Source organism: Salmo salar, chromosome 09, assembly GCF_965601325.2.
Source record: "Salmo salar chromosome 09, fSalSal1, whole genome shotgun sequence".
Taxonomy (NCBI): Eukaryota; Metazoa; Chordata; class Actinopteri; order Salmoniformes; family Salmonidae; genus Salmo; species Salmo salar.
The window spans coordinates 95,004,615-95,017,232 of record NC_138299.1 but is presented as its reverse complement, the minus strand read 5'-3'; the positions used below and the strand labels follow the sequence as shown (position 1 = coordinate 95,017,232).

General features: G+C 45.6%; 1 protein-coding gene across 2 annotated transcripts; it reads left to right on the top strand.

Moving 5' to 3' along the window:
* On the top strand, positions 1 to 9,498 carry rhogd (ras homolog gene family, member Gd). 2 transcript variants are annotated; one of them, XM_014213180.3, is made up of 3 exons: positions 1 to 79; positions 6,214 to 6,383; positions 6,495 to 9,498. In XM_014213180.3, the coding sequence occupies exons 2-3, from the start codon at positions 6,255 to 6,257 to the stop codon at positions 6,939 to 6,941; spliced, it is 576 nt and encodes a 191-aa protein (XP_014068655.1). In that variant the 5' UTR covers positions 1 to 79; positions 6,214 to 6,254; the 3' UTR covers positions 6,942 to 9,498. The 2 variants fall into 2 exon arrangements, with proteins under 2 accessions (XP_014068655.1, XP_014068656.1); XM_014213181.3 differs by having other exon boundaries at positions 19 to 76.
* The last annotated feature ends 3,120 nt before the right edge of the window (positions 9,499 to 12,618 follow it).

The window sequence follows — 12,618 nt, the reverse complement described above, 5'->3', positions numbered from 1 at the left end:
TGGGCGTTTACGAAAGTTCCCCGGATGAAGTTGTGATTGACTCTACACGGCTAAAAAGTTGAGCTCTAGTCGAGAGGTGGTAAGATAAACAACACTTTTTTTTAAATATAGATCATTCTGGCAAACTATTGTTATACCTATATGTATACTAACTATGTGCTGATTGTGGCTAATAACCACTTTAATTGTTTTTAGGAAGTCTAAACTTTGAGAAACTCCACATGCTTGCTTGCTAGCACGCTAGCTAACGTTAGGTCCTTAGCGTTCCATCTAGCTGGCTGGCTAGTATGGGTGCGCCCAAAAGTTGACTACCAAGGATAGCAATTTATTGTTGCTTATTACTCAGGCTTTACATTTTATCATAGTTAAATCATTGTACTTAACTAGTACCTTGTTAATTAAAAAGAAAGATTTGATAACTACAGTCAATGCGTTGCTAATGGTTTCTGTTTCGCCTGTGGACTTTGATTTAGAGTCAAATCGGTTAGAGGATACAAACAACCTTATATTTACTTTCCCCCCTCCTCTTTCCCCCCCCTCCTCCTCCTTTCCCCCCCCCTCCTCCTCCTTTCCCCCCCTCCTCCTCCTTTCCCCCCTCCTCCTCCTTTCCCCCCTCCTCCTCCTTTCCCCCCTCCTCCTCCTTCCCTCTCCCTCCCCCCCTCCTTCCCTCTTCCCCCCTCCTCCTTCCCTCTTCCCCCCCTCCTCCTTCCCTCTTCCCCTTCCCTCTTCCCCCCCCTCCTCCCCTCTTCCCCCCCCTCCTCCCCTCTTCCCCCCCTCCTCCCCTCTTCCCCCCCTCCTCCTTCCCTCTTCCCCCCCCTCCTCCTTCCCTCTTCCCCCCCTCCTCCTTCCCTCTTCCCCCCCTCCTCCTTCCCTCTTCCCCCCCTCCTCCTTCCCTCTTCCCCCCCTCCTCCTTCCCTCTCTCCACCCCTCCTCCTTCCCTCTCTCCCCCCCTCCTCCTTCCCTCTCTTCCCTCCCCCCTCCCCTCCTCCTTCCCTCCCCCCTCCTCCTTCCCTCTCCCCCCCTCCTCCTTCCCTCTCCCCCCCTCCTCCTTCCCTCTTTCCCCTCTTCCCCCCTCCTCCTTCCCTTTTCCCCCTCTTCCCCCCCTCCTCCTTCCCTCTTCCCCCCCTCCTCCTTCCCTCTCCCCCCTCCTCCTTTCTTCCCTCCTTCCACCCTTCCCTCTCCCCCCTCCTCCTTCCCTCTCTCCCCCCTCCTCCTTCCCTCTCTCCCCCCTCCTCCTTCCCTCTCTCCCCCCTCCTCCTTCCCTCTCTCCCCCCTCCTCCTTCCCTCCCCTCCTCCTTCCCTCCCTCCCTCCCTCCCTCCCTCCCTCCCCCACTCCTCCTTCCCTCTCTCCCCACTCCTCCTTCCCTCTCTCCCCCCTCCTCCACCCCTCCCTCCCCCCTCCTCCTTCCCTCTCTCCCCCCTCCTTCCCTCTCTCCTCCTTCCCTCTCTCCCCCCCTCCTCCTTCCCTCTCCCCCCCTCCTCCTTCCCTCTCCCCCCCTCCTCCTTCCCTCTCCCCCCCTCCTCCTTCCCTTTCCCTTCCCTCCCCCCTTCTTCCTTCCCTTCCCCCCCTCCTCCTTCCCTGCCCCCCTCCTTCTGCCCTCTCGCCCCCCCCTGCCCTCTCGCCCCCCCTCCTCCTGCCCTCTCGCCCCCCCCCCCCCCCCCCCCTCCTTCCCTCCCCCCCTCCTCCTTCCCCCCCTGAAATGGTTGATAGGGATTGGGCAAAATGAGTGACTAATAAGTCTGGCTGTATATCTGAATGGCTGACTTACTGTAAATTGAGAAATTATGTGAATAAACTCAACAAAAAGAACTGTATTATGAAGCCAAGATCAACGACATAAAGAATGATGGAAAAAAGCTTTGGAGTACTTTAAATGAAATTATTGGCAAAAAGACATTCAACTCCATCTTTCATCGAATCACATGGCTTATTCATCACAAAACCATTTGATGTTGCCATTGGCTAACTTATGCAGGAAGTGCCAACAACGAACAGTGAGCCATCGTATTAATGCATATAAAAACAATGAAAGAAAAGCATTGCAAGTTTGAATTTTGTAAAGTTAGTGTGGGGGAGGTGGAAAACTGGTTCCAACAGCAGACCTATCAGCTTGCTGCCAGCTCTTGGCAAACATATGGAACAAATTGTGTTTGACCAAATACAATGCTATTTCTCTGTAAACAAATGAACAACAGACTTTCAGCATGCTTATAGAGAAGGGCACTCAACATGTACTGCACTGACACAAATGACTGATGATTGGTTGAAAGAAATTGATAATAAGATTGTGGGAGCGATACTGTTAGATTTCAGTGCAGCCTTTGATATTATTGACCATAACCTGTTGTTGAAAAAACCTATGTGTTATGGCTTTTCAACCTCTGACATATGATCGATTCAGAGCTATCTATCTACTAGAACTCAAAGGGTTTTCTTTAATGGAAGCTTCTCTAATGTCAAACATGTAAAGTGTGGTGAACCGCAGGGCAGCTCTCTAGGACCTCTGCTCTTTTCCATTTTTACCAATGACCTGCCACTGGCATTAAACAAAGTGTGTGTGTCTCCATGTATGCTGATGATTCAACCATATACGCATCAGAAACCACAACTAATGAAATCACTGAAACCCTTAACCTCTATGGGTTAGGTGGGACGCTTGCGTCCCACCTACTCAACAGCCAGTTGAATCCTGTGGCGCGTTATTCAAATACCTTAGAAATGCTATTACTTCAATTTTTAAAAAATATGACTATTTTACACCATTTTAAAGATAAGACTCTCGTTAATCTAACCACACTGTCCGATTTCAAAAAGGCTTTACAACGAAAGCAAAACATTAGATTATGTCAGCAGAGTACCCAGCCAGAAATAATCAGACACCCATTTTTCAAGCTAGCATATAATGTCACATAAACCCAAACCACAGCTAAATGTAGCACTAACCTTTGATGATCTTCATCAGATGACAACCCTAGGACATTATGTTATACAATACATGCATGTTTTGTTCAATCAAGTTCATATTTATATCAAAAACCAGCTTTTTACATTAGCATGTGACTAGCATTCCCACCGAACACTGCCGGTGAATTTACTAAATTACTCACGATAAACGTTCACAAAAAGCATAAAAATTATTTTAAGAATTATAGATACAGAACTCCTCTATGCACTCGATATGTCCGATTTTAAAATAGCTTTTCGGTGAAAGCACATTTTGCAATATTCTAAGTAGATAGCCCGGCATCACAGGGCTAGCTATTTAGACACCCAGCAAGTTTAGCACTCATCAAAGTCAGATTTACTATAAGAAAAATGTTATTACCTTTGTTGTCTTCGTCAGAATGCACTCCCAGGACTTCTACTTCAATAACAAATGTTGGTTTGGTCCAAAATAATCCATCGTTATATCCAAACAGCGGTGTTTTGTTCGTGCGTTCAAGACACTATCCTAAAGGGTAAATAAGGGTGGCGAGCATGGCGCAATTTGTGACAAAAAAATTCTAAATATTCCATTACCGTACTTCGAAGCATGTCAACCGCTGTTTAAAATCAATTTTTATGCCATTTTTCTCATAAAAAAGCGATAATATTCCGACCGGGAATCTGCGTTTAGGTAAACAGACAAAGGAAAAGAATGCATTCGGTCGAAGCGGGCACCCGCCTAAGCCCATAGTAGTCTGAGTGGCCACTTGCCAAAAGCGATAAAGTGTTTCAGCCAGAGCCTGCCTCGATATCGTTCAGCTTTTTCCCGGGCTCTGAGAGCCTATGGGAGCCGTAGGAAGTGTCACGGTATTGCACAGATCCTGAGTCTTCAATAAAAAGAGCCAAGATGAAACACTACTTCTCAGACAGGCCACTTCCTGCATGAAATCTTCTCAGGTTTTGGCCTGCCATATGAGTTCTGTTATACTCACAGACACCATTCAAACAGTTTTAGAAACTTTAGGGTGTTTTCTATCCAAAGCCAATAATTATATGTATATTCTAGTTACTGGGCAGGAGTAGTAACCAGATTAAATCAGGTACGTTTTTTATCCGGCTGTGTCAATACTGCCCCCTAGCCCTAACAGGTTAACAAAGAGTTGCAGTCTGTTTTGGAGTGGGTGGCCAGTAATAAACTGGTCCTGAACATCTCTAAAACTAAGAGCATTGTATTTGGTACAAATCATTCCTTAAGTTCTAGACCTCAGCTGAATCTGGTAATGAATGGTGTGGCTGTTGAACAAGCTGAGGAGACTAAATTACTTGGTGTTACCTTAGATTGTAAACTGTCATGGTCAAAACATATAGATTCAATGGTTGTAAAGATGGGGAGGGGTCTGTCTGTAATAAAGAGATGCTCTACTTTTTTGACACCACACTCCAAAAAGCAAGTCCTGCAGACTCTAGTTTTGTCTTATCTTGATTGTTTTCTAGTCGTGTGGTTGAATGCTAATAAGATAAGTCCTGGTGAAGCTGCAGCTGGCCAGAACAGAGCAGCATGTCTTGCTCTTCATTGTAATCAGAGGGCTGATATACAGGGCATTCGGAAAGTTTTCACTCCTTCCTTTGTTCCACATCTTGTTACGTTACAGCCTTATTCTAAAATTGATTAAATAGTTTTCCCCCCTCATCAATCTACACACTACCCCATAACAACAAAGCGAAAACCGGTTAGTTGTGCAAATGTATATATATATATATATAGAAACATACCTTGTTAACATAAGTATTCAGACCCTTCGCTATGAGACTCGAAATTGATCTCAGGTTCATCCTGTTTAAATTGAGCATCCTTGAAGTTTTTCTAGAACTTGATTGGATTCCACCTGTGGTGAATTTAATTGATTGGACAGGATTTGGAAAGGCACACACCTGTCTATATAAGGTCCCACAGTTGACAGTGCATGTTAGAGCAAAAACCAAGCCATGAGGTCGAAGGAATTGTCCGTAGAGCTCAGAGGCAGGATTGTTTCTAGACACAGATCTGGGGAAGGGTACCAAAAAATGTCTGCAGCATTGAAGGTCCCCAAGAACACAGTGGCCTCCATCATTCTTAAATGGAAGAAGATTGGAATCACCAAGACTCTTCCTAGAGCTGCTAACCCGGCCAAACTGAGCAGTCTGCCTACGGCTGCCTCTCTCAATAGCAAGGCTATGCTCACTGAGTCTGTACATCATCAAATCTTTCCTTAATTGTGGTTGTCACAGTGGTCAGGTATTCTGCCACTGGTCAGGTATTCTGCCACTGTGTACTCTCTGTTTAGGGCCAAATAGTATTCTAGTTTGCTTAGTTTTCTTGGATTGTCTTTCTCCAATTTGTCAAGTAATTATATTTTTGTTTTCTCATGATTTGGTTGGGTCTAATTGTGTTCTCTCTCTCTCCTCTCTCTCTCTCCTCCCCACTTCTCTCTCTCTCTCCTCCCCACTTCTCTCTCTCTCTCTCCTCCCCACTTCTCTCTCTCTCTCTCCTCCCCACTTCTCTCTCTCTCTCTCCTCCCCACTTCTCTCTCTCTCTCCTCCCCACTTCTCTCTCTCTCTCCTCCCCACTTCTCTCTCTCTCTCCTCCCCACTTCTCTCTCTCTCTCTCCTCCCCACTTCTCTCTCTCTCTCTCCTCCCCACTTCTCTCTCTCTCTCTCCTCCCCACTTCTCTCTCTCTCTCTCCTCCCCACTTCTCTCTCTCTCTCTCCTCCCCACTTCTCTCTCTCTCTCTCCTCCCCACTTCTCTCTCTCTCTCTCTCCTCCCCACTTCTCTCTCTCTCTCTCCTCCCCACTTCTCTCTCTCTCTCTCTCCTCCCCACTTCTCTCTCTCTCTCTCTCTCCTCCCCACTTCTCTCTCTCTCTCTCTCTCCTCCCCACTTCTCTCTCTCTCTCTCTCTCCTCCCCACTTCTCTCTCTCTCTCTCTCTCCTCCCCACTTCTCTCTCTCTCTCCTCCCCACTTCTCTCTCTCTCTCTCTCCTCCCCACTTCTCTCTCTCTCTCTCTCCTCCCCACTTCTCTCTCTCTCTCTCTCTCCTCCCCACTTCTCTCTCTCTCTCTCTCTCCTCCCCACTTCTCGCTCTCTCTCTCTCTCTCCTCCCCACTTCTCGCTCTCTCTCTCTCTCTCCTCCCCACTTCTCGCTCTCTCTCTCTCTCTCCTCCCCACTTCTCTCTCTCTCTCTCTCTCCTCCCCACTTCTCTCTCTCTCTCTCTCTCTCTCTCTCCTCCCCACTTCTCTCTCTCTCCCCAGGTTCTGCAACCCGTGTGGTAGGTTGGTCTTAGGAAGGCAAAATGCAGACCATGAAGTGTGTAGTGGTGGGGGACGGTGCCGTGGGTAAAACATGCCTCCTCATCTCCTACACCACCAACGCTTTCCCTGAGGAGTACATCCCCACCGTGTTTGACAACTACAGCGCCCAGGTACACCTGTGTTTCCCCCTGTCTGTGTGTTCGTCTGCCTGTGTTTTTTACAGCTGGATTTTTCATCTCTGTGTGTGTGTGTGTGTGTGTGTGTGTGTGTGTGTGTCGCAGATGACGGTAGATGGTCGCAGCGTCAGCCTCAACCTGTGGGACACAGCCGGACAAGAGGAGTACGACCGCCTCCGTACTCTCTCCTACCCCCAATCCAACGTCTTCGTCATCTGTTTCTCCATCGGGAGTCCTTCATCCCACGCCAACGTCCGCCACAAGTGGCACCCGGAGGTGTCTCACCACTGCCCCAGCGTGCCCATCCTCCTAGTGGGGACCAAGAGGGACTTGAGGAATGATGGGGAGACGGTGAAGAAGCTGAAGGAGCAGGGTTTAGCTCCAACCACACAGCAACAGGGGAACAGCATGGCTAAGCAGATAGGAGCGGTGAAGTACATGGAGTGTTCCGCTCTGACGCAGGAAGGGGTCAGGGAAGTGTTTACCGAGGCCGTACGGGCCGTGTTGTATCCCGTTACCAAAAAGAATGCCAGGAAGTGTGTACTGTTGTAATGGAATGGGCTGGTGACTGGGACTTCAGGAGGAGGGGACTAAGGGAGGGACACGGATGGAGAGAGTGAGAAGAAAAGAAGGTAGAGAGACTATGACTGGGAGCAAGTTTGAGTTTGTTGGAGGAGATGGACTCAGGCCCCTCTGCCTGTAAAGACTCTTGATTCAGCTCACTTCTCTCCTTCCTCCAGTAGCCTCAAAATCAAATCAGGACCTCAAAGCCAGTTCCACTGCATTTTTTTGTTCCTTCTTACTCTAATCAGGGACTGCTTTAGACCTGGGACACCAGGTGGGAGAAATTCATTATCAGGTAGAACTGAAACCAGTTGTAGTCTGGACCTCGTAGGGTCAGAGTTGAATTACCCTGGATCTATTATTTTCCTCTCCTCAGAGTTTAATCCACTTGGAATTGTATCACCAAAGTGACTATGCCAACAGAGCTGCAGGGGAGCATAGTCTCTCTCCTCCCAGTCTGCTGTTAATGTTATCTATTGATATCACTTGATTTGTAGCAATGTTCAAAAAGATGCTTCTGCCTTAGCTAATACAATCGGTCTATTTTGTTTTGTGCAATCCCTTCCTTTTAAGATGTTTCTTAATGTTCCATAGTGACAGATCCCCAATGTACAGTGACCTGATAGAGCTGGAGAGATGAGCTCTGTCTTAGTATAAAGGTAACCACTCCCTCAATCACAGCCTATCCAGTCAGCTATTCAGGATATCCATCAAGTACTGTTGAAACCAGACCTGGAAATAGCCTATAGGTTTTGGGCATCTTGTTTTGTGCAGCTCTCTGCTTTAGCTAGGTGTCCAGTTTGCTTTCTTAATTTCCCTTCAAATGACCCTTCTTAATTTCCCATCAAATGGACATTAGCCTAATCCAATTATGATGCAAGGGCCAAATCAACGGGGTTGTGAGCAGACATTTTAAAATCAATGACTCGATTGGTTGGCTGAATGTTGTGAGTTTTTATGATTAATGCTGACCAGAATGATGGAACAACAGAGATATCAGATTGTTGCTTCCGGTTATTTATGCCAATGACATTTTATGTGCCTTATTCTATGATATCTGATTTTTAAAATGTTTTATCTACCTTTTTTATCTAGATGTATATTCTTTAGATCCCAAAATGATTGTATTAGAAAAATGTTGATTAGCTGGCGTGACACCAGTCTCTGGGATTTGATTAACTCAACATGACATCCTCTCAGAAGAACCAAAGCTTCTTTCTCAAAGTGCCATGAAACAAGCTTTTTGATTTTTACATAATGTTTCTTCTCTTTCGGTCCTACTCGGAAACGGATGTAGCCCTATAACTGACATCAGAGAAGTGGTGTGGGTGTTGTGGTGTGAACTTGTGTTCACAGTCTTTAGCGTTTGCCACTAGAATGTGATTTATGCTACAACCTATATGATGCTGGTAAATGGACGATGGGGTTTACAGGCTGTGATAACTGACTACAGCAGGAAGTGGGGCTCTGATTCCAGTAACTACATTATTTAGGCTTGTCTTTTATTACTGCATGGTTTTATTAAATGAATGAAACATGGGTGGATTTATAGTCTGGATAGGGTATCATACTGAAAATGTACAGGGCCAAACCTTCTGAAGATCTATTTAAGGGTGCATCACAAATGGCACACTACTCCCTTTCTAGTGCATTAAATAAGTAATCAGGGTGCCATTTGGGACTCAGAGTATGAAAGCCTAAACCAAGAGAGCAATAAACCTCATTCCTGTTTTATTCCAAAAATATTTTTAAATCAATTTATTCAGGTGATCAGCTGTTAGTTTGAATGTAAACTAAACCGTAACCGGTCATGGGACTTCTCTTCTAGGTAAGGAGAGAGATGGAAATTATTATTTGTGTGGTTGGGGGGAACTAAAAAAACTCTTGAGTGGAAGAACCATGTCATTCCACTCAAGTTACAGAGGGAGTTTGCTTCATTCTGTCAAGAAAAGTGACGTGGAGGTCCTTCAGGGCTTCGTGGAAACAGATGTGTTCGTTTGACAGATCGCTGTGACTGTTGTGTAGAGGATTGAATGTAAGAGAATGAAAGCGTCTGTCAGTGTAAATCCTGTTACCGTGTCCTGATTTCACTCTCTGAACATGCTGTTAAAACAACACACACCTGGGGCCTTTCCGTCTTACAGCTCTGTGTGTGTGTGTGTGTGTGTGTGTGTGTGTGTGTGTGTGTGTGTGTGTGTGTGTGTGTGTGTGTGTGTGTGTGTGTGCGCACCACGGTGTGTGTGTAGTCCAGTGTTTCCCAAATTCCAGGGGACCCCATGGGGTGTGTATTTTGGTTGTTGCCATGGCGCTACACAGTTGATTCAAATAATCTAAGCTTGATGATGAGTTGTTTATTTGAATCAGCAGTGAAGTGCTAGAGCAAAACCCCCAGGGGGGTTCTCCATTTATTATACACTGGGAACTTGATTTATTTGTAGAATTTTTGTAATTATATATATATATATATCAAAAGTGTATTTGTATAAATTAACTAACAATGAGATTATTTTTTAACTATGCAAAATAAAATTCTTATAGTTAAATAGTGATGTGTTATTTCCTGTGTGGCGTTCTCTGCTTCTGCAGATGGTGAGCTTGTGGGTGACAAAACGCATCACGGCAAGAGAGACAACACAACATAAAGAGAGAGCTAAGACGACAACATAGCAAGGCAACACAGCATGGGGCAGCAGGTAGCCTAGTGGTTAGAGCGTTGACACAGTAGACCAAGAACACAGCTCTAAGCACCAGGTCATGACACAGTAGACCTAGAACACAGCTCTAAGCACCAGGTCATGACACAGTAGACCTAGAACACAGCTCTAAGCACCAGGTCATGACACAGTAGACCTAGAACACAGCTTTAAGCACCAGGTCATGACACAGTAGGCCTAGAACACAGCTCTAAGCACCAGGTCATGACACAGTAGACCTAGAACACAGCTCTAAGCACCAAGTCATGACACAGTAGGCCTAGAACACAGCTCTAAGCACCAGGTCATGACACAGTAGACCTAGAACACAGCTCTAAGCACCAGGTCATGACACAGTAGACCTAGAACACAGCTCTAAGCACCAGGTCATGACACAGTAGACCTAGAACACAGCTCTAAGCACCAGGTCATGACACAGTAGGCCTAGAACACAGCTCTAAGCACCAGGTCATGACACAGTAGACCTAGAACACAGCTCTAAGCACCAGGTCATGACACAGTAGGCCTAGAACACAGCTCTAAGCACCAGGTCATGACACAGTAGACCTAGAACACAGCTCTAAGCACCAAGTCCCAAGTGGCTACATGTACTGTATGTATTCAGTCCCTTTTAAAAGATACATTGAAGGCTACTGTGGCATATTTATCAGCACAGACTTTGATGGAAATAACAATTTGCAGTACTAAAATACATATATCTCTATATATATATATATATTTTGTAGTTTGTATTGAATACATAACCATTCTTCAACACAAGATGGCGACAAAGCCCCTCTGTTTTATTCTTCCCTGGTTTACACACTGGTGTTACACAACCTTATACATTCAGAGGTAACGTCCCAAATGGCATTCTATTCTCATTATAGTCCACTACCTTTGACCGGGGCCCGCTTAGGGCTCTGTTCAAAAGCAGTGCACTACAAGCAATAGGGCTCTGTTCAAAAGCAGTGCACTACAGGCAATAGGGCTCTGGTCAAAGGTAGTGCACTATATAGGAAATAGTGCCATTTGGGACACAGCCTCAGAGTTAAAGTTCCACCCTCGTCTCCTCTTCTCTCTGAGTCATCCTTCAACTCAGCAGACACCGACAAGTTCCATCCATTCTTCCTGCTCTAGAATATCGAAGTGTTGCTAACTCTGAAAAATGTCTGTGACCTTTGTGGGCGTTGTCTCTAACCACGTGATAGATGTGTTGAACTTCACCAACAAACTCCCACAACAGTATGCGTATTTTCTGTCCTGAAATGTTTTATTCCGTTCATGTTTGAGTTTTATTCAAGAGGTTGACATTGTTGGCACAGAATAGTAAGAAGACCTATTTGACATTTAGTAGATACAATATGGACATAAAACTGCTTAGACGACATACCAGACATTAGAGCTGTGACGATGAACCTAAAATGATCAACAATGACCATACCAATCACTTATCGCAGCAAGTTTGTTCATATCGTTCACTTGGATAAGAAGCCTATACCAGACAAATGTGAAGTTTGTTCATATCGTTCACTTGGATAAGTAGCCTATACCAGACAAATGTGAAGTTTGTTCATATCGTTCACTTGGATAAGTAGCCTATACCAGACAAATGTGAAGTTTGTTCATATCGTTCACTTGGATAAGTAGCCTATACCAGACAAATGTGAAGTTTGTTCATATCGTTCACTTGGATAAGTAGCCTATACCAGACAAATGTGAAGTTTGAAATGAAATGTTTGCTAATATGAGAAAATGTTAATGGGACAATTGATGGCTTCAACCATCAGAATAGTAGTAGTTTAATAGTTTAAAGGATCATTTTAAACTGTGGTGCACATTTATAGGATTAACTTATGGTTCTATTGATCATTATTGCATCAATTTAGACAATTTATCGCAATATGTAATTTGGTTGATATCGCCCAGCTCTACAAGACATGCGTTTAAACTACTAGACGTAATTGATTAAGACCAACCCAGCTGAAATCAGGGAGGTTTGAAGTCCGGACCACCTTCGTCTATAGGACTACAAACATGCATGCATCAAAGTTACTCTGGTGCAGAGCTGAGGACAGCTAAGTTACTCTGGTGCAGAGCTGAGGACAGCTAAGTTACTCTGGTGCAGAGCTGAGGACTGCTAAGTTACTCTGGTGCAGAGCTGAGGACAGCTAAGTTACTCTGGTGCAGAGCTGAGGACTGCTAAGTTACTCTGGTGCAGAGCTGAGGACAGCTAAGTTACTCTGGTGCAGAGCTGAGGACTGCTAAGTTACTCTGGTGCAGAGCTGAGGACAGCTAAGTTACTCTGGTGCAGAGCTGAGGACTGCTAAGTTACTCTGGTGCAGAGCTGAGGACAGCTAAGTTACTCTGGTGCAGAGCTGAGGACAGCTAAGTTACTCTGGTGCAGAGCTGAGGACTGCTAAGTTACTCTGGTGCAGAGCTGAGGACAGCTAAGTTACTCTGGTGCAGAGCTGAGGACAGCTAAGTTACTCTGGTGCAGAGCTGAGGACTGCTAAGTTACTCTGGTGCAGAGCTGAGGACAGCTAAGTTACTCTGGTGCAGAGCTGAGGACAGCTAAGTTACTCTGGTGCAGAGCTGAGGACAGCTAAGTTACTCTGGTGCAGAGCTGAGGACAGCTAAGTTACTCTGGTGCAGAGCTGAGGACTGCTAAGTTACTCTGGTGCAGAGCTGAGGACAGCTAAGTTACTTTGGTACAGAGTTGAGAACTGCTTAGTTACTCTGGTGCAGAGCTGAGGACTGCTAAGTTACTCTGGTGCAGAGCTGAGGACTGCTAAGTTACTCTGGTGCAGAGCTGAGGACAGCTAAGTTACTCTGGTGCAGAGCTGAGGACAGCTAAGTTACTCTGGTGCAGAGCTGAGGACTGCTAAGTTACTCTGGTGCAGAGCTGAGGACTGCTAAGTTACTCTGGTGCAGAGCTGAGGACAGCTAAGTTACTCTGGTGCAGAGCTGAG